Source organism: Mauremys reevesii, linkage group 3 (assembly GCF_016161935.1).
Source record: "Mauremys reevesii isolate NIE-2019 linkage group 3, ASM1616193v1, whole genome shotgun sequence".
NCBI classification, from domain to species: domain Eukaryota; kingdom Metazoa; phylum Chordata; order Testudines; family Geoemydidae; genus Mauremys; species Mauremys reevesii.
The window spans coordinates 174,429,536-174,452,265 of NC_052625.1; the positions used below are offsets into that span (position 1 = coordinate 174,429,536).

The 22,730-nt window shown below is 43.2% G+C and overlaps 1 protein-coding gene across 3 annotated transcripts in view; it reads left to right on the plus strand.

Moving 5' to 3' along the window:
* The first annotated feature begins 1,903 nt into the window (after positions 1–1,903).
* Positions 1,904–22,730, plus strand: part of DCDC2C (doublecortin domain containing 2C) — a 113,644-nt gene continuing 92,817 nt past the window's right edge. The window contains exons 1-2 of one of the 3 annotated variants that reach the window (XM_039530972.1): positions 1,904–2,425; positions 4,654–4,705. In XM_039530972.1, coding sequence (XP_039386906.1) covers positions 2,127–2,425; positions 4,654–4,705 — 351 coding nt within the window. In that variant the 5' untranslated portion in view covers positions 1,904–2,126. The remainder of the gene's footprint in view (positions 2,426–4,653; positions 4,706–22,730) is intronic. The other 2 variants (XM_039530973.1, XM_039530971.1) reach the window with 2 other exon arrangements.

Genomic DNA, 22,730 nt, shown 5'->3' on the forward strand with positions numbered 1-22,730 from the left:
TCAAAGTCCTCCCCATCTAGTTCCTATCACCAGCCTTTGGAGATATTTGCTGCTAGCAGTCACAGATCAGCTACATGCCATTGTCGGCAGTCTCATCATACCATCCCCTCCATAAACTTATCAAGCTCCGTCTAGAAGCCAGTTAGCTTTTTGGCCCCTCTGCTCCCTTTCTTCAGTTACTGTAAGATTGAATCCTTTTTGTTTGTCATATTGTTTTCTGTATAGCAGCATGACATACAGGTTACCAGTTCTAGCTTTTGGTTTAGTAGACCACTCCCACACAAGAACTTTCAACATCTGAGCATCCTTTTTTGTGCTATTAGAAACTGAGCACTGCCCTTTTTTAACAGAAAGTGAAGGAATGGATTAAAAGAACTCAGATAACCAAAACAAGCAATCTCATAGGGAAAGAAAACTGAGCTGTGCAGCAAATGAGAAGTAAAAAATCATACATATTTTGGCTAGGTATTAATCTTATTTGGAAGGAGAGACTCCCTAATACTCAATAAATTTTGAAGCAGTTTTTAAAATCTTTCCCATAATTATGAGATTTTTTTTCAACACAAGTTTCAAATTTCTGCCTACAAATATTCTAAAATTTCCCTCATCCACAGTGTCATAGCATGAGAATTTCTCACCAATAAATCCCATACAAGAGAAGCATGACAAAATCCTCAAGGAGCCTGAAAATAATTCTAAAACTGGTACCAAATAATCACAAACTGAAATGATGTATTTAAAGCAGTAGCAATCAAGCTTTTGCACTTGGAGAACCACAGAAGTGATTACATTATTTTTTAAAAATTGCCTTTCCCCCCACTGGGGACAGCTGCCAAAATGTTGTCAAGGAGTCCTATGCCACCATTTTCCAATGTGGAACCAAGGGCTTTAAAATGGGTCTTCAACCAGTTTCCTGTTTAACGAGACTGGAGTGTTTTCGCTGACAAAAATTCTGCCAGTTCGCTTGTTGCCAAAGGGAGCTCTCTGGGCTTTTGGAAGGGCTACAAAGCAGGGGCAGGAGCAATGACAGTCCTGAATTTAAGATAGCATGATAGGATAATAGTAGCAGGAAGGGAAGGAAGGGAGTTTGAGGAAATTTTGTGCTAGGGAGAAAGGAGGAGAGACGGAGGGGATTTCTGCAAAAGGGGTGAAATGATTGAGGGTTGGGAAGAAGGAAGGGGATCTGATGGGGGTGGGAGAAGGGGGTGAAATGACAGGGGTGGGCAGGGAGGGAAGAAGGAGATCTGATGGGGTGGGAAAAGAGGTAATTGGGGAGGGAGGAGGGAGATCTGATAGGGGTCGAGGAGAGGTGACGGGAGAGGAAGGAAGGGGATTTGATAGGGGTGGGAGAAGGGTGAAGAGGAAGGAAGAGGATCTAATGGGAGTGGGGAGAGGTGACTGGGGGAGGGAGGGAGGACGGGGATCGGTGGGGTGGGAGAAGGGGGTGAAGTGAGTAGGACGGAAGGGGATCTGATGGGGCGGGAGAAGGGGTGAAGAGGAAGGAAGGGGATCTGATGGGGGTTAGGGAGAGGTGACGGGGAGAGGAAGGAAGGGGATCTGATGGGGCGGGAGAAGAGGAGGAAGCGGGGAAGGAAGGAAGGAAGAGGGTCTGGCGCGGGGCGGACTCAGCGTGGAAGGATCTGAGCGAGCGGAGGGGATGTGCGGTGTGGGAGTCGCGGGCAGGAGGCCAGGGAGGAAGGAGAGCCTGGGGGAGACCAAGGAGGCTTGTTCGCCCCGCCTCCTCCGGCCGGGCTGCCCAGAGGGCGGCCCCGTGGCGTGCCCCGCTCGGCCGGTTGCCGGGGAGACCAGTCTATGCCCGGGGCCCGGCTTGCCCCCGGCCTGCGGGGATGGGGATCACAATCCCCGCGGATCACGTCAGCCCCATGCCGGGAGGGGAGAGGGGGCCGGCTCGGGCCAGCTGCGGGATCCGGGGGTGGGGGCCGGGCCGGGCCGCCTGGGGACGCTATGAATTAGGAGGCCTGGGGAGCAGCCCCAGCTGGTGCCTGGTACAGCTCAGGAGCCCAGATCGCGTCTGTGACTAGCCCCCACCGCTGCCCTGGCTGGGGGCTGGGCGATTGTGTGTATTAGCCTCACCTGCCCCTGCCAGCCCGCCTTGCCCCGGGACCATGGTGCCATCGCCGCGGCCCCGGGACAGCTACAGCCTGACGGGGGTGACCCCGGCCAGCACGGTGCTGGTGTACCGCAACGGGGACCCCTTCTACTTGGGCAGGAAGTTCGTGATCCACCACCGCCACGTGAGGACTTTCGAGGCGCTGCTAGCCCAGCTGAATGAAGGGGTGGAGGTGCCCTTTGGGGTGAGGACTCTGTACACCCCCCAGGAAGGGCACCGCATCCGCAACCTGTCCGACCTAAAGCAGGGCGGGAAATACGTGGCCGCTGGGCGGGAAAGGTTTAAAAAACTGGAGTAAGTATGAAAAACTGGCTCAGCATTTAAATTTTGCAAAAATCTTTTATTATTACCATAGTTCCTAGAAAACCTAATAGAGATCAGGGGTCCATTGCATTAGGTGCTGTACAATTACATAATATGAGACAGTACCCCAAAAGCTACCTTTTAAATAGACAAAACCAACAGAGGGTGAAAGGGCCTGACACTGCACAAAGATTTGTTACCTAAGATTACATAGTAAATCTATGGCCAAACACGAATGGAGTCCTACACCACTGCCCTCCATACTCACTGGACTACATTGCCAAACCGAAGCCAATAGAAGTGTTTCCAAAAGTTAAAATGAAAAAAATATATATATATCTAATGGAAATAGTTGGTTTTAAACAACTCTACATTTCTCTGCTGGGTTTGCAATCAAAATGTTGCTGCACTGAGAACCTGAAACTGACTGAATAAATGTGAAACTGACTACATTGAGTTTTACTTGTCCAAGCTGAGAAAAATGCAAAAAGCAAACAAAGTATAGTGAAGAGTAATTTGCCTTGTTAAAATGTTAACTTGTTATGATTACATATAATTACCCATTTTTTTATTCCTCTATAAAGTGTCTCATCTAGTGATGACAGTTTCAAAGCAGGTGGTGCCAACACTTAGGCCTTGTCTTCAGCAGGAATAAAGGTGTATTTTTTAATTTAACTAATATACAGTAAAATCCTAGTGAAGACAGAGCAATTTGTAGGTTTAACATGAGTTAATGGGTTAAAGGTCAATTAGGCTTAAAGAGAATCTCCAGTAATAGAATAAGGACAAAGTTTGGATTTTACCCCAATGAGGGCAGCGGTACTGACAGGAATCGGTAAATTACAATAGGAAGGGCCATCTTGCAGATACTACAGCTTCTAAGATGTTATGCTCTATATTGAGCTTGAATGGAAATGATGGAGTTGTGATTCCAGATGTTCAAACAACTCCACTGCCTCTGCTGTGTCTCATAGTTTTGCCAAGGAAGAACAGTGTGAAATTAACAAGATTCCAGTCAGCTTCACTAAAAAACTAGGCAACAATTTCATGCACCAGCTGTGGTTGCTGCTGCTGGTTGGGGAAACTGGAAGTTATTCCTAAATAGATTTGGGCTGGTTAAATGCTGCAAAGCAAGTGTTCAAGAACATTTATTTGAATTCTGAATTACTGTTTGATTAGACTGTGTTTATGACCTTGATTGTGGTTTTTAAAAAACATTTGTGAATGTTTTTTTTTTCCAGAAACTCATAGAGGATAGGTTCAGTTTGTATGAATACCCATATTTGCCTGGGTATTTGTGCATGAACAAAATTTCATTATTGTTTGTTGTTCCAACAGCAAGTAATTGAAAGGGAAATAACTGAACACTACTGATTATTTTTTCCCTGTATTTTGAACGTGAAACTGAAATTCAAATAGTAGTTTTTAACAGAAATCAATTTATATAGTTTCTTATGAAGTCCAAAGATCTGATGTTGACACAGTTCTGGAAAGCGTGTAAGATAACTGCTGCTATAGTGCCATCAGTGGGCCCATGAACATTTTTATTTATTCCAAATAACAGCTGCTTTTTTGAACAAAACTTGGCATTGGAATCCATACGGGATTTTATAACAGTTTTAAAATAGAGTAGTTCAAATTTAGGGCCCAATCTTACAAGCTGCTGAAGAATCTTCCGGAGAGGTGTTGTGCATTCTCAATGCTGACTCAAGATCATGGAGAGGATCTTCACAGGATACTCAATAACTCAGCAATGTTCCTTTAAACTTACAGTATCAGCATTTTAAACAATAAAAAGCTTCCAGAGACTCAAATGATAATGAAGCCCCATTGTGCTTTGCACTGTACACACACACAGTCCCTGCCCCTTAGAGTTTACAGTCTAAAATAAATAGATAAGACAGATGAAGTCTGGAAAGAGGGGAGTATTATTTCCTCTTTACAGATGGGAAGCGAATGTCCAAAGAGTAAATGACTTGCCAACAAGTCTGTTGGAGAACCAAGGAATAAATCTAAATATGCTGAATCCCAGTCCAGTGCCTAAACCACTAGCTCGTCCTTCCAATTTATAAAATATAGTAAAACTGACCAAAATCTGCAATATTTTGTCACTAATTAGGGGTGTTACAACTAGGCTAAAATGTTTTTATGAAATAACTAATCTATTGAAACAGATGTATATATTTTGTCTAATTTTCCTTTTTTCCCCCCTCCTGCAGTTATATTCATATAAGCATTAAAAAACCACAAAGACGAAAGAAGGTAGTGGTGGTAAGTATATAACTCTTAAAACTACCCTTTTAACATATTTTCAGGAGTTAGGCCATTAATTGGCCGTATCTTTGCTTCTTTCATAAGGAAAATTTGGAAGCCAAAGAAAAACAAAAAAGATTGCGCTCCAATACTCTTTAATCACTGGACATGTCCTTGAAATCTCTCTCGCCACAATTTCTCCAACAATTAACACCATACAGTTTATATATGTGTTTCTCTAAACAAAGGTTCACTATTGTAATGATTATTGTTTTATATCCAATATTTACATGGCAAGGATTGGTAAACCTGTTAAAGCTTTCTAAATAAATAATTAAAAAAAGATTTCATTTGCAATGTTATAGTAGAAGATCATGTACAGTCATGACACTCATGAAGAACAAGACATGTGCCTGAAATTAATTGTCCCAAATTTTAAATTCCTCCACTTACCTTTGAGATACACATGACACTTGAAGTTTGTCATGGCTTTTCTTGTCTGTCATGGCTTTCTTGTCATGGCTTTAAGTACACTGCCTTGTTAATTAGATCAGCTTGCTGAGACCGCAGCTGCTGCAAGCTCCCTCTGTCCTGAGCCCTGGTGTGTCCCCCTTGCTCTATGGAAGATGAGGGGGAGGAGGACACCCTGACATTAGTCTCCCCTTCCTTCCCTCCCCCCCCACAGCAAGCAGGAGTCTCAGAGAGCAGCTCCAAGGCAGAGGGCAGGAGCAGCACATGGCAGTAGGGGGAGCAGCTGCAATTGCTAGCCTGCTGGGCAGCTGCTGCACAGGGAACTTAGGGGGAGCGGGGAGCTGACAGTGGGGCTGCCAGTCCACCCTGGTTCCAAGCCCCCACCAGCTAGCTGCAACGGGCTGCTCTTCCTGCAAGCAGTAGACAAAGCAGGCGGCTGTTAAACCACATTAGAAGGGAGCATTACACAACTTTAAATGAGCATGTTCCCTAACTGGTCAGCAATGTAACAATGAAACAACGTTAACTGGGACGACTTTAAGTGAGGAGTTACTGTACATCATGTAATGTGAGACAGCTAAAAAGTGGCAAGTTTTTAAAGTGCTTATATACCAATGCTAGAAGTCTAAATAATAAGATGGGTGAACTAGAGAGCCTCGTATTAAATGAGGATATTGATATAATAGGCATCATAGAAACTTGGTGGAATGAGGATAGTCAACGGGACACAGTAATACCAGGGTACAAAATATATCTGACAGACAGAACAGGTTGTGCTGGTGTGGGCGTGACACTATATGTGAAAGAAAGTGTAGAATCAAATGAAGTAAAAATCTTAATGAACCAAACTGTACCATAGACTCTCTACGGATAGTATTCCATGCTCAAATAATAAGAATATAGTATTAGGGATATATTACCGACCACCTGACCAGGATGGTGATAGTGACTGTGAAATGCTTTGGGAGATTAGAGAGGCTTTTAAAATAAAAAACTCAGTAATAATGGGGGATTTCAACTACCTCTATGTTGACTGAGTACATATCACTGCAGGATGGGATGCAGAGATAAAGTTTCTTGACACCTTAAATTACCGCTTCTTGGAGCAGCTAGTCCTGGAACCCACAAGAAGAGAGGCAATTCTTGAGTTAGTCCTAAGTGGAGCACAGGATCTGGTCCATGAGATCAATATAGCTGAACCGTTTGGTAATAGTGACCATAAGATATACTCGTTCATTAGCCTGTTCGTTTATAAGCCGACCCCCCCAAGATGGTTAGGTAAAAATAGCAAAAACTGTATGACCCTTTCATAAGCCTACCCTATATTTCAGGGGTTGGCAAACTTTGACTTCCAGCCGTCAGGGTGAGCCTCTGGCGTGTCAAGACGTTTTGTTTACTTGGAGCATCTGCAGCCACGGAGCCCCTCAGCACCCTGTGGCTGCGGTTCGCTGTTCCCAGTCAGTGAGAGCTACGGGAAGTGACGCCATGCCCAACAAAATGACAGTGTATTAGATATTCAATTCAATGATTCCATAGAGTTTAAAATCATCAAATCTTCGTGTAGACCCGTTTATAAGCCAACGTCCGCTCTTTGATGTGTCACTTTTTTACCAAAAATATTCAGCTTATGAACGAGTATATATGGTAATTAATTTTAACATCCCTATGGCAGGGAAAACACCACAGCGGCCCAACACTGTAGCATTTAATTTCAGAAAGGGGAACTACACAAAAATGAGCAAGCTGTATGGAAACTTTTTAAAGACACCGTAATAGAGGCTGCTCAAATTAAATGTATACCCCAAATTAAAAAACAGAGAGAGCCAAAAAAGAACCACAGTGGTTAAACAACAAAGTAAGAGAAGCAGTGAGAGGCAAAAAGACATCCTTTAAAAAGTGGAAGTTAAATCCTAGTGAGGAAAATAGAAAGAAGCATAAACTCTGTCAAATGAAGTGTAAAAATATAATTAGGAAGGCTAAAAAAGAATTTGAAGAACAGATAGCCAAAGACTCAAAAAGTAATAGCAATTTTTTTTTAAGTACATCAGAAGCAGGAAGCCAGCTAAACAACCAGTGGGGCCACTGGACGATTGAGATGCTAAAGGAGCACTCAGGGGTGATAAGGCCGTTGTGGAGAAACTAAATGAATTCTTTGCATTGGTCTTCATGGTTGAGGATGTGAGGGAGATTCCCAAACCTGAGCCATTCTTTTTAGGTGACGAATCTGAGGAAATGTCCCAGAATGAGGTGTCATTAGAGGAAGTTTTGGAACAAATTTGATAAACTAAACAGTAATAAGTCACCAGGACCAGATGGTATTCACCCAAGAGTTCTGAAGGAACTCAAATGTGAAATTGCAGGACTACTAACTGTAGTCTATAACCTATCATTTAAATCAGCTTCTGTACCAAATGACTGGAGGATAGCTAATGTGATGCCAATTTTTAAAAAGGGCTCCAGAGGCAATTTTGACCCCAGCAATTACAGGCTGGTAAGCCTGTCTTCAGTACCAGGCAAACTGACTGAAACTATAGTAAAGAACAAAATTGTCAGATGCATAAATGAACATAATTAGTTGGGGAAGAGTCAACATGGTTTTTGTAAAGGGAAGTCACACCTCACCAATCTACTAGAATTCTTTGAGGGGGTCAACAAGCATTTGGACAAGGGGGTCCAGTGGACATGATGTATTTAGATTTTCAGAAAGCCTTTGACAAGGTCCCGCACCAATTTTTTAAAAATTGGCAAAATAAGCGGCCATGGGATAAGAGGGAAGGTCCTCTCATGGATTGGTAACTGTTTAAAAGATAGGAAATAAAGGGTAGGAATGAATGGTAAGTTTTCAGAACGGAGAGAGGTAAATAGTGAGGTCTCTACTGGGCTTCTACTGGGCCAGTCGTATTCAACATATTCATAAATGATCTGGAAAAAGGGTGTCAAGTATCAGAGGGGTAGCCGTGTTAGTCTGGTTCTGTAGAAGCAGCAAAGAATCCTGTGGCACCTTATAGACTAACAGACGTTTTGCAGCATGAGCTTTCGTGGGTGAATACCCACTTCTTCGGATGCAAGCCGAAAAAGGGGTAATCAGTGAGGTGGCAAAATTTGCAGATGATACAAAACTACTCAAGATAGTTAAGTCCCAGGCAGGCTGTGAAGAGCTACAAAGGATCTCTCAAAACTGGCTGGCTGGGCAACAAAATGGCAGATGAAATTCAATGTTGATAAATGCAAAGTAATGCACATCGGAAAACATAATCCCAACTATACATATAAAACAATGGGGTCTAAATTAGCTGTTACCACTCAAGAAAGAGATCTTAGAGTCACTGTGGATAGTTCTCTGAAAACATCCACTCAATGTGCAGCGGCAGTCAAAAAAGAAAACAGAATGTTGGGAATTATTAAGAAAGGGATAGATAATAAGACAGAAAGTATCATATTACTTCTATATAAATCCATGGTATGCCCACATCTTGAATACTGCATGCAGTTGTGGTCGCCACATCTTAAAAAAGGTATATTGGAATTGGAAAAGGTTCAGAAAAGGCCAACAAAAATGATTAGGGGTATGGAACGGCTTCCGTATAAGGAGAGATTAATAAGATTGGGACTTTTCAGCTTGGAAAAGAGACGACTAAGGAGGGATATGTTAGAGGTGTATAAAATCATGACTGGTATGGAGAAAGTAAATAAGGAAGTGTTGTTTACTCCTCAAAACACAAGACCTCAGGGTCACCAAATGAAATTAATAGGCAGCAGCTTTAAAACAAGCAAAAGGAAGTATTTTTTCACCCAACGCACAGTGAACCCGTGGAACTCCTTGCCAGAGGAGATTGTGAAGGCCAAGGGTTAAAAAAAGAACTAGATAAGTTCATGGAGGATAGGTCCATCAATGGCTATTACCAGGATGGGCAGGGATGGGGTCCCTAGCGTCTGTTTACAATAAACTGGGAAAAGCGACAGGGGATGGATCACTTGAGGATTACCTGTTCTGTTCATTCCCTCTGGTGCACCTGGCATTGGCCACTGTCAGAAGACAGGATACTGGGCTAGATGGACCTTTGGTCTGACCCAGTATGGCCGTTCTTATGTTTTTATGTTATGTTTTTTTACCTTGCACCTTCTATGGAAGTGAGACAGAAATGAGAATAAAGGCTAGAAAAATTAAAGGAGAGATTATGCAAAACTATTAAATGTAAACCAGTACATGACTAAGCCTTAGTCTCTACCCACTATACCTCTACCCCGATATAACATGAATTCGGATATAACGCGCTAAAGCAGTGCTCCGGGGAGCGGGGCTCCGGACTCCGGCGGATCAAAGCAAGTTCTATATAACGCGGTTTCACCTATAATGCGGTAAGATTTTTTGGCTCCCGAGGACAGCGTTATATCGGGGTAGAGGTGTATTTATTATGCCTTTAAAATAGCAGAGTTGGAAATACCATAGCTGCTGTTTCATGTCTTCATCATCTGGTGGGCCAAGTAGCCTTAGTACTCATTTTGCAAACACATGTAGCCCTGTTTCCTGTATCTTGTATTTTGAATTTATCGTGCTACTGTATTTTGCATTATAGGCTCTGGTATTGCACACAATGCACAGTGTGGTAGCATGCTAAATTCAGACACAGTAGGGCAAGTAGTGTTAACTCAAACTGACACATGAGTCCCCGCCTCCTGGACTTCTTAGCCCCCTCTTCTCCAAAAATAGTTGCCACAGTTGGATCATCTGGGCCATGGATCCCTGCCAGCCAGGACACAGATGCAGAGATCAAGGGGATCTGTGATTAATTTGCCAGTGCTTGGAGGGCCTGCAAGCCTTTAGAGTCTTCTGGGAAATTTCCCTTAATCCTTGGATACCATTCAAAACATGGTGAGAAAGATACTCACAGGAGAAAGTGGCAGGATCAGGACCATTGTGACAGAGTTTTTTCAAGGTCCACACAACTTCCGTCACATGCAAAGAAATGCCGGAACATCTCTAGCTTTAGAAAGTGTGCTTACCTTGATTTTGACTAAAAAATTCAGAAGTCCAATCCACAGACAAATTAATTGGCCTGGTGTATTTTAAGTCTCTCTTCACCTCTTCAGTCCCTTCATCACCTTTGCAACAGAATTCCAGAGCATCCTAACATTCTAAACTCCTCAACATGCTGCTTAGCTCAGAATCAGAACCTGCATGAGCCTAGCAAGGTCTACATCATAGAGAACACATAGAGCCCAGGTTTGTCACTTGGTGTGTAAGGGAGGGAGCCCAGTTCTTCACTGGGGCTGTTAAATATGCATGTAGGTTTTGATTTAGATTGTAAGACTTTTTGGATGATGGGGATTACATCTGTCTTTTTCATTTTATGCAGTACTGAGCCCACTATCTGTGCTCAAGAAATACTTACAGGAGGAGCTGGTATAAAGTTTGCCTAAAATTTTGAATGATAAAGGATTCTTGTAACCTTTTCTTTGAGAATAGTTAACACTTACTAGTACTATGTTGTATGTAGAGGGTTGGAGAAAAAGCCAGTTTGGGTTCCCTTCATGACACATGGCCCCAACAGCCCATCACCCTGCCCTGTGGGTACCACATGGGCAAGGAGACCCATGAGGTGGGAAAGCAGGAGTGCTAGGCTGCATATTGCCCCAGCAACCCATCCCTTCAACTCTGGGATAAGAGGCTTCCCCTGCTGCTAGCTTGTGTAGTTGGTCCTGTAGGTTGGTTGGTTTGTTTTTGTTTTTTTGAAGTGGTAGTTTTCTCTCCTGGAGCCTCAGGGTTCAAACAGTGCAGCTAGTGCATGATGGGGAGGTTGTTACAGTTGTACAGAACATAATTTGTTTTAATCTTTGTCCTTATGCCCACCCCTCACAGGAAATTGCATTTAAAAAGAAGGTGCAGGGAGCGGGGCGGAGGACAAAACATGTTGAAGAGATGTTACTTAGGTTGCAAAGTCAAGCACTCAAAAGTTAGGAAATGCCAGATTTACAGTTGCCTATGCAGCCTTAATTTGGCCCCTTAGTGTGTATGCATTATGACATTTAATTACATTATCACATCCTTTTTCCCCCCCACAGAATCCCTGTGTCATTCAGTGCACAGGTTAGATATACAAGTGGGCAGAATTCAAGTTGCATGTAAAAGTGACTTTTCCTAACTTTTGAGTACTTGATTATGTAACCTAAGTAAATGTTTTTGTATTCAATAGATATGATAACAAAATAGGCATTTGAGACCAGAGTCCACTTGAATATACAAACGCTAAACTGGACACCCTTATTTAGGTGTACAGCTTTGACAACTGGACCTATCGCATACGGTATATATTTGTGTTGCAGTCTGCATCTACCTCTATGATCTTTTTATTTTGCCTTACTCATAATAGGTGATATTTACACCAATACGGAGAGCCCACAGAAAGCCTGTGCACCATTTAATTCCCAGGTTAGCCCTTAAAATAGGTCTCAAGTGGTGCATAGAACTTGTATTGGAATTTAAACCAAATCAAACAGGACTTAGCCTCACAAAGATCAAACTGTAAAGGTCCAGATAAACATCTACATTTTGAGATATCATTGGATTTAAATTGAAAACAAAGATTTGCAGTAGTAAATTGTTATATTCATTGATACATTTGCAGTGAAATGTAGTGAACATGTACTAGTTTCCTTAAAATTACTGGTTTAACTGAAAATGTATCTTTTCGGTGAAAATGAATTGGAAAAATTAAGAGGGAACCCCAGGCGACCTTTATGTAAGGAAGAAATTCCTTTAAAATTAATTTTAAAAGTACCGTATACTTTTAATATAACCTATTAAAATCAAAGTCTGGAAAGCACCATAGTAAAATACATTTAAAATCACATTTTATTTATTGGGAGGAAAAGGTTTTCAGTAAACTCCCTTGGGATCCTGAAGCCACACATTCAAGTTTGTTTTAATGAGAACATCTGAGTCTAATTTGGACAGCAGCACTTCTACTTTTACAGCTGTTTGTGACATATCTTTTATTCTAAGAGAGGTTTGACTGCAGAGAGACTGATAAAAAAACACAGGTGAGGACGGTGCACCCTTTGCTGAATTTTCTCACTTTCTTTCCATTAATAGCCTAGGATCCAAATTCTACCTATTCATGCATGCAGATGAAGGCAGAGATTGGACCCCACGGCAAACCTTGTGTAGTCAGCAATGATGACAGAACAAATTACTCTGTTTAAAATGTGTGGGCCAGATTCAGCTCTTGGTTACATAAGTATAAAACTGGAGTAAAACCATTGGCTTCATTGGATTTACACTAATGAAACTGAGAGCAGAATTTGGTCCTATCACCTTTAAAATTTGGGAGTTTATGGAAGTACAGCCCATGTAAGAGTCTGGGAATGTCTTATACAAGGCCATAATACACTTTTTGGCTAATTAAAGAGCAGCGTTGATAAGCTCCAAAAAGAATCCTTTTCAGCCAGAAAGATGGTAGCTGCCATGTACCTTGAACATGAGGGGATTAAAAAGTGGAAAAAAATCACTGCAGCAAGTAGTTAACATGTGCCCAGTGGTTCTCAAACTATTGTACTGGTGACCCCTTTCACATAGCAAGCCTCTGAGTGTGACCACCCCCCTTATAAATTAAAAACACTTGTTTATATATTTAACACCATTATAAATGTTGGAGGCAAAGCGGGGTTTGGGGTGGAGGCTGGCAGCTCGCGACCCCCTATATTATAACCTTGTGACCCCCTGAGGGATCCTGACCCCCAGTTTGAGAACCCTTGTTCTATACCTTGGGCTGTGATGGCACTCATTGACGGGGGAGGAGGAAAGGGAAGGCTAAATATGACACAAGATAACAAGAAATTTGTGGTTTCTTACACATGGCCACCCCATCCCTTTAATATTGTTTGTTTAAAGGCCTCTGGGAGAATCCTTCAGCGAAGAAGCCTGTGCTATAAATGTTTATCATTAAGGTTAAGAATCCATCACGGGTATTTTTAGTAAAAGTCAGGGACAGGTCATGGGCAATAACCAAAAATTCATGGAAGCCCATGACGAGTCCCTGACTTTTACTAAAAATATGCTGTTGGGGAATAACAGATGAGCACTGCTGGGAAGCTGAACTCTGGCAGCTGCTCCAGGCCCGCTGCTGCTCCTGCAGCCCCAGGGGAGCTGACCCAACCCCAGCCGCTGCTTCAGCCCTGGGGCTGATGCTCCAGCAGCCAGGGGATTGCTGCTACAGAGGTCAACCTGTTTGCCAGCTGTTCCGGCAGCCCCAGGGCTGACTGCTGTCCGCTGCTCCGGCAGGTCCGGGGCTGGCTGGTTGCTAGCTGTTCCAGCCTCTCTGCTGCCCTGCGGCAGGGGTTGGCTGCTGCTGCTCCAGCCCCAAAAGGGCTGACCCAATCCCGGGTTCTGCTTTAGCCCTGGGGCCGCTGCTTCGGCGGCCCTGGGACAGACAGCTGCTCCAGCCCTGCCACTGTGGAAGAAGTCCCGGAGGTCCCGGAAAGTCACAGAATCACAGAATTGTACCCTTATTTATCATCATAGCCTTTTCTATGTTGCCAGTCACTTTCATATCTAAGCCCAGGATCCGTGACTAGAAGAACTGTCTGTGCCACTCCTGCTTTTGGCACTTTGCCAGCAGCACTAGTGAGAGTGGTACGGTAGAACTGATGCAATTCTACTTTGGTTTTAATTTTTGCTTCTGCTGGGTCCTCAGTGCTGATCATATGCTACTGTCAGGGCAGAGGAGGAAGGGGGAGGGAAAGAATAACTAGCATTCCCAGAAGCAGGAGTAGGATCATTCATGTGCAGCTCCAGCATAGTGTATCTTGCTATGGTGCAGTTGGAGAAGCAGTGAAACTGAGTAGGATAATGTCAATTATAGCCTTTTGATGCCATGGAGAAAAGTAATAAAAATACAACAAACAGTTGCTCTTACTCCTGTAGGAACTGAAACACCAGAGTTCAAATTAAACTGATGAATTCTCTGAATCATGCTTCTGACCTAGTTTTTAACAGCGGCAAAGAGTTCTGTGGCACCTTATAGACTAACAAACATGTTGGAGCATGAGCTTTCGTGGGTGAATACCCACTTTGTCCATCCAACGAAGTGAGTATTCACCCATGAAAGCTCAGGCTCCAATACGTTTGTTAGTCTATAAGGTGCCACAGAACTCTTTGCTGCTTTTACAGATCCAGACTAACACGGCTACCCCTCTGATACTAGTTTTTAACAGTTAATCTAAACTGTTACATTTTCTGTATCTTCTGTTTGTCTCCAGTTATGCTTTGCAAAATCTTTCCTAGTTTATAGTGTTTTCTGAAAGTGAAACCACTGTTCAAGCTCCCCAAGGAATTCACTGAAATTCCATATACAGATTTAGGGCCCTGTGAAGGTATAAGGGTTATTATTTGACTGAGGTTAGAGGCCAGCAGAGGGCTGGCTGATTAGCTCTTCCTGCTGCACCTGCAGGAAAAGAACTGCAGTTTAACTTGCTGATCCTCATAAAAGGAATAGCAGGAAATGGAGAGGAGGAACTGCAATACCTACTAGAGGCTGCAGCTACTGCTGGGAAGAACTGCTCCTAGAAACAAAAAGGAACAGACGGGAGATTGGGGAAATCCTGTTACCAAAAGGCTCTGAGGTAAGAGCCAGGAACTTTGGACTGAGAAACTACAGGGAGTGAGGGACAGACCATGGAAAGTTTTGATCTTGTTTGTTGAGGAGACTTGAAATAAAAGAATCATAGAATATCAGGGTTGGAAGGGACCTCAGGAGGTCATCTAGTCTAACCCCCTGCTCAAAGCAGGACCAATCCCCAACTAAATCATCCCAGCCAGGGCTTTGTCAAGCCTGACCTTAAAAACCTCTAAGTAGGGAGGTGGTGGAATCTCCTTCAATAACCCATTCCAGTGCTTCACCACCCTCGTAATGAAAAAGTTTTTCCTAATATCCAACCTAAACCTCCTCCACTGCAATTTGAGACCATTACTCCTTGTTCTGTCATCTGGTACCACTGAGAACAGTCTAGATCCATCCTCTTTGGAACCCCCTTTCAGGTTGTTGAAAGCAGCTATCAAATTCCCCCCAGCCCATTCTTCTCTTCTCGCAGACTAAATAATCCCAGTTCCCTCAGCCTCTTCTCATAAATCATGTATTCCAGCCCCCTAATCATTTTTGTTGCCCTCCTCTGGTCTCTTTCCAATTTTTCCACATCCTTCTTGTAGTGTGGGGCCCAAAACTGGACACAGTACTCCAGATGAGGCCTCACCAATGCCGAATAGAGGGGAACGATCACGTCCCTCAGTCTGCTGGCTTTGCTCCTACTTATGCAGCCCAAAATGCCATTAGCCTTCTTGGCAACAAGGGCATACTGTTGACTCATATTCAGCTTCTTGTCCACTGTAACCCCTAGGTCCTTTTCTGCAGAACTGCTGCCTAGCTACTTGGTCCCTAGTCCGTCCTAAGTGCAGGACATAGAAAAAAGAAACCACAACAACTGACCCTGCTGGAAATTGCCTTCCCTGGACTCAGTGAGAAGATTCCAGGTAGAATTCCCCCAGGGACTTTGCTGGCTCAGAAAGAGCAAGTTGGGGTGCAGCCGGAAGAAGACGTTATAAGACAGGCCCCAATCTCTTACATGCGGTGCCAGTAGATCTGAACCCCCTCCATAAAGAAGGGCCATGGAGGAGATACTCCAAATGATGGTGAATCAACAGCAGGTGGAAAATGAAAGGAATTGCCAGTTCCACAAGGTACTCCTGGCCTCCTAGCAATGCTTGCAGGAAGCCCAGTTATCTGAGCTTGAGTGGAACAGACCGTTCCAAGAAGAAATGGGCTGCTTACTCTCATAGCAGCTGTGGGGAGACAGAAACAGCCATGTCTCACCTTGACCAAGATGGGCAGCACTGATGACCCAGAGGCCTACCTGACCACCTTTGAGTGGGCTGGGAGAAGAGTTCCTGGGCAGCGTGGCTGGTCCCATAACTCACTGGTGAGGCCCAAGCAGCGTATTGGTCCCTGAGTGTGGATGAAGCACAGTCCTATGCAATACAAAAGGCTGCCATCATGGACCACCCTGGTCTTTCTACAGAAGCTTATTGGAAGATATTTTGGTTGGAGACATTCCTTAATGGGGCATGCCCCTGGGCATTAGCTTAGTGGCTCTGGGACTACCCAATGGCTAAAACTAGAGGCTGAGACAGTGGTGGGGCTTATTGACAATATTGGCCAAGAACAATACCTACACATTCTCCGTATGGTGGTACAAGCCTGGGTTCAACTATTTTGGCCTGCATCCATGGCAGAGGTGGTCGAGACAACTGAGGGATTCATGGAGGCTGAATTACCTATGGGTGGGAAGGCCAGACTCTCGGTCAGCGAGCCACATTTAGAAAGGCAGTGAGAGATGATAACCTACCAACCCAGCGAGAGTCTACCAAAATTCTACCCCACCCATGGGACCCTACACCCAAAACCAAAGTCCCAGGCTTCCAAGGAACCACCATTGCTCTCCTGTGAATGACTCTGGTATGTTATCACTGCAGGTAACCTGGGCTCATCCAACAGGGATTGCCAATGATGGAATGTGACAGCATAATAATGGGCTAGAGCCAGGGAATTCCAGTCTGGGGACTGAGTGCTCCTACTTCTTCCCAGCTCAGAGAGTGGGGTAGGGACAGAGTTGGGGAAGTTTTGATCTTGTTTGTTGAGGAGACTTGAAATAAAAGGAAAAAGAAACCACAACAACAGATCGTGCTGGAAACTACTTTCCCTGGACTCGACGAGAAGGTTCCAGGCAGAGTTCCCCCAGGGAGGGCACTGGCTCAGCAAGAGCAAGCCAGGGTCCAGTTGGAAGAGGGTACTATAAGACAGGCCCCAATCTCTGACAGGCCCAGTCCACCAAACCTTTGCATGAGTGGTCCTTACTCATGTGAGTAGTCTCATTGTGTTTGCAGGAGTGATTCCTTAGTGATTTCTGGTTTAGGGCTTTGCCCTTAAGGTAATGCTAACCCAGAAATGATTGTTGGAATCAATGTTATAAGTCGAGCACCATGATATTGTTTTATAATTTTTCATTTTATTTTTTGGGAATGACTTGTTTCATTTTATCCATTAAAACTTTTATTTTATTATATTTACGTAAATAAAATAACTCAAATGCCCGTACAATAATAAAACTAGTGTATAAATCCATGTTTATGTATACTACATCATTTTATTAAATACTATTCATTATTCCATGCCTTCAGACCTCACCAACCCCATCACAGTTAGTCACCCCAAAATACTCTGGACAGCTCCTTAACACTGGCCATAGCACTTCCCTAAAATAATTCCTGGAGCATATCTTTTAGAAAAAACATCAGTCTTGATTTAAAAATTGCCAGTGATGGAGAATCCACCATAACTCTTAGTAAATTGTTCCAGTGGCATTACGTTCACTAATAAGATTTTACACCTTATTTCCAGTCTGAATTTGTCTAGTTTCAACTTCCAATCTTTGGATTGTGTTATAACTTTGTCTGGCAGATTGAAGAGCCTATCATCAAATATTTGTTCCTCATGTAGGTACTTGAAGAATGTAATCAAGTCACACCTTAACTTTTTCTTTGTTTAAGCTAAATAGATTGAGTTCCTTGAGTCTATCACTATAAAGCATGTTTTCTAATCCTTTAATTATTTTCGTGGCTCTTCTCTGAACCCTCTCCAATTTGTCAACATTTTTCTTGAGTTGGACACTAGAACTGGACACAGTATTTCAGCAGGGGTCACATTAGTGCCATATACAGATATAAAATAATCTCTCTGCTCCTACTCAAGATTCCCCTGTTTTATGTTTAAGGATTGCCTTTGTCCTTTTGGCCACAGTGTTGCACTGGGATTTTATGTTCAGCTGATTATCCAGCGTGACCCCCCAAGTCTTTTTCCAAGTCACTGCTTCCCAGGTTAGTGTTCCCCATCCTGTAAGTATGGCCAGCATTTGTTGTTCCTAGATGTATATCTTTACATTTGGCCATATTAAAAACATTTATTTTTTGCTTGCACCCATCTTACCAAATGATCCAGATCTCTCTGTCTTAGTGACCTGTCCTCTTCATTTATTTACCACTCCCCAATTTTTATGTAATCTGCAAACTTTATCAGTGATGATTTTATGTTTTCTTCCAGGCCATTGATAAAAATGTTAAATAGCATAGGGCCAAGAAGTGATCCTTGCTGGACCTCATTAGAAATGTACCCATTTGAAGATTCACTGCTTACAATTAAATTTTGAGACCTATTTATTAGCCAGCTTTTAACCAATTCAATGTGTGCCACAATAATTTTGTATTCTAGTTTTTTAATCAAAATGTCATGTGGTACCAAGTGAAATGCCTTAAAGATGTCAAAATATATTACATTAACACTTTATCACCCAAACTTGTAATGTAATAAAGAAAAAAAATTCAAAATACTTTAACAGGGTCTATTTTCTATAAACCCATGTTGATTAGCATTAGTTGTATTACCTTTCTTTAATTCCTTATTAATCTTTCCATTATTTTGCCAGAAATTGCTGCAGGCTGATAGACCTACGTCATCTCATTTATCCCTTTAAAATATTGGCACAAAAGTTATACCAGTGTTGTTAAACTGATATAGTTATACTGGTGGTATCCCCAGGTGGACACACTTATCGCAGAATAAGAGTGCAAGTTTTTTTGGTTTAGCTTAAACCCCTTCCAAAGAGACGCAAGCTAAATTGAAAAAAGGTACTTTCATATTCGAGAGTCCATAGGGAGTTATGTTGTAATTACACCTCCACCTCGATATAACGCTGTCCTCGGGAGCCAAAAAATCGTACCGCGTTTTAGGTGAAACCGCATTATATCTAACTTGATTTGATCCGCCGGAGCTCACAGCCCAGCCCCCTGGAGTGCTGCTTTACCGCATTATATCCGAATTCATGTTATATTGGGTGGCGTTATATCGGGGTAGAGGTGTATATTGGTTTAAATTCACACCTTAGCTTATAACTTTGTTGTGTAGACGAGCATTTCTGGGCCTCTGTTGTCCTTCTCTAAAATGGCTGTAGTAGCGCTTCCCTGTCTTACTAGGATTTTGGGAACATAAACACATTAAAGATTGTGAAGGTGTCAGATACTTTGGTTATGGGTGCCATATAAGAACTTAAAATGGATAGTGGGAGTAATGGTAGTAAACACTGTACCAGGTAGTAAGAGTTAGCAAGATGAGGACTATTGTTTGTGTTATTACAACACAAGCAACAAAACATGCTTGATATTTCTCAATGTTTTACTTGAAAAACTTCAAAATTGAGTACAGTCCATTATTGGCAATATCTTAAGGGGAAGGGGCACGCTTGCAAATCCTACTGCACTAAATTAAATGTTAATAGGTGAGGAGTGGTCACAGGTGGTTCCTGATGTGTTATAGAACAGTTAACCAAGAACATTGTATCAAAATATGCAAACAGACTGCCAGGCAATCATACAGAAGATTGTTCCATAGTTTTATTGTTCCATGATATTAATAAATACACACACACACAAACAGGCAGTCATCAAAGCATAAGTAAGTATACTGCTATGGTCTGCATATTGAATCAGTTTTTGTCCTTTTTGTCTTTTCACTAATCTTTGGAAGAAACGAGCCAACTTCTGCAATGGTTTACAGCCCCTGCAAAGTAATTAATGGCATTGGGATTGCATAGGTTATAAATAAGGCTAAGATTTAGTCATGGGTATTTTTAGTAAAAGTCATGGACAGGTCATGAGCAATAAACAAAAATTCATGCCCCTTAACCTCGCCATGATTTTTACTATAAATAGCCCTGACTAAATCTTAGCTGCTCTGGGGAACCTTGGGGCACTGCCTCTTTGGGGAGCCTGGGGCTGATGGCTGGCCCCTGCTCCAGCGCCGGAGGCTGACTGCCCCCGGCCACCCGCTGCTCCGAGGATCCCGGGGACCGCTGCTCCGGGTCTGCACCGGGACTGCTGCTGCTCTGTAATTGCTGCTCCTGGCCCACCCTGGGACCGCTTCTGCTCCATGGCCCCTGGGGCCAGCCGCATTGGGCCGCTTGAGCAGCAGCTGGTGCAGCTGGCCCCAGGGCTGCCTGATCAGTCTGGGAAAGTCATGGCATCCGTGATCTCCGTGACAGACTCACATCCTTAGTTATAAATTAATGCAGAATTTGACCACTGGTATCTGGGTTAATGTGTTTGTGTGCTAATCCATCTCTCTCTCTCTTCTCATGGATCTCACTCCTTTCTTAATGTTTTCTTAATGACTTTTAGCACTTTGTTTCCAGCCATTGTTTATGTGGGTAGCTTTCAAGGGGTTTAATGCACTTGCAATTTTATGATCTGAGTGCATATTACTGGGTGCCCTGTTAGTGTTATGTGACTGGCACTTTTACATTGACTGAGCCTGGTTACTCCTTCTGTCTCCTTAGTTTGCTGTTCTTAGGATCCCAAACTGGCTCTAGAATTCAAGTCAAGCAGTTGGGAGTCAATATGCAAACACTTTTTTCCTAAGTACTTGTGTGTGTGTGGGTGTTTTTTTTTGAAAAATCAGGACAGCTTAGTATCAGTGTTCTGCTGTGTTTACTATACTCTGAACTGTTGCGTGAGACCCTGTTTGAGTCTTAGTCCCAGTTTCTCACTTCCTGGAAAGGCTGCTGAGTCTCTCAGGGAGAGGAGTTTATTATGCCACTTGACAACGATCTCTCTGGTTGATCAAACAGTGTCAGCAATCTCTGAATCCTCTCCTGGAAGGATGGTGGATGGTGGTGACACTAAGCCTTGAGGATGGGAGAAGTAGAGCAATGAAAAACTTTGGGGTTCTTTGAGCCTCCGACAGTTTCTCCAAAATGATGCTTTTCAGAATCTGAGTATTGGATGGGATGGAGCTAAAAGATAATCTAAGTGTGGCCCCAAAACTAAATGAATACTTTGCCTCAGTTTTCAGTGAGGATGATAATATGGAACATGTGTGTGAAGGCACTATGGCTGAGGTTAGTGTCTAGAAATGGAAATTAGTGTCTAGAAACGGAAATCTCAGGTGGAAGAAAAACTTAAAGAGCTTGATGCACTCCAGTCAGGGGGAATGGATAATTTCCATCCCAGAATACAGAAAGAATTGGCACATAAGATTGCTGGTTTTATAGCAAGGATTTTTAATAAATCTAACTATTTAGGGGTAGAACCATGTAGCTAACATCATACCTGTAGTTAAGAAAGGGGAAAACATGTGATCCAGGCAATTACACACCTGTTAGTCTGATCTCAGTAGTATACAAATTAGAACAAATTGAGAAGGAAACAATAATTAAATTCATGGAAGTAAATGGCAAAGGGAATGTTGTGACGTTATTGACATGAACTGTGACCATATAGATCATTGTTGCAACCAAGGTCCTATAGTTGAACCAAATCTTGTACAAATGAGGTCAAGTAAGGTGTCTATGAAAAGGTTGTAATTTGCTGGTTATGATTATGCTGTCTGTATGTGTGTATCATTTTTGTATTTGAAGTTATGAATATTGGCTATGTACTTGTATCTCAATGTGTTTGATTCTAGGGATGGGGGTTCCACGACCATCGCTCCCAAGAGAAGGAGGAGGGTGCTGGTGGTTGGGAACTCCCTTCTCAGGGGGACTGAGTCATCTATCTGCTGCCCTGACCGGGAAAACCGAGAGGTCTGCTGCTTGACAGGAGCTAGGATTCATGATGTGACGGAGAGACTGCCAAAACTCATCAAGCCCTCAGATCGCTACCGCTTCCTGCTTCTCCACATGGGCACCAATGATACTGCCAAGAATAATCTTGAGTGGATCACTGCAGACTACATGGCTCTGGGAAGAAGGATAAAGGAGTTTGAGACGCAAGTGGTGTTCTCGTCCATCCTCCCTGTGCAAGGAAAAGGCCTGGGTAGAGACCATCGAATCGTGGAAGTCAATGAATGGCTACGCAGGTGGTGTCGGAGAGAAGGCTTTGGATTTTTTGACCGTGGGATGGTGTTCCAGGAAGGAGGAGTGCTAGGCAGAAACGGGCTCCACCTAACGTTGAGAGGGAAGAGCATCTTCACAAGCAGGCTGGCTAACCTAGTGAGGAGGGCTTTAAACTAGGTTCACCGGGGGAAGGAGACCAAAGCCCTGAGGTAAGTGGGGAAATGGGATACCGTGAGGAAGCACGAGCAGGAGAGCACAAGAGGGAAGGACTCCTGTCTCATACTGAGAAAACGGGATGATCGGCGAATTATCTTAAGTGCCTATACACAAATGCAAGAAGCCTGGGAAACAAGCAGGGAGAACTGGAAGTCCTGGCACAGTCAAGGAACTACAGTGTGATTGGAATAACAGAGACTTGGTGGGATAATTCACATGACTGGAGTACTGTCATGGATGGATATAAATTGTTCAGGAGGGACAGACAGGGCGGAAAAGGTGGGGGTGTTGCATTGTATGTAAGAGAGCAGTATGACTGCTCAGAGCTCCAGTATGAAACTGCAGAAAAACCTGAGAGTCTCTGGATTAAGTTTAGAAGTGTGAGCAACAAGGGTGATGTCGTGGAGAGACTTTGCTATAGATC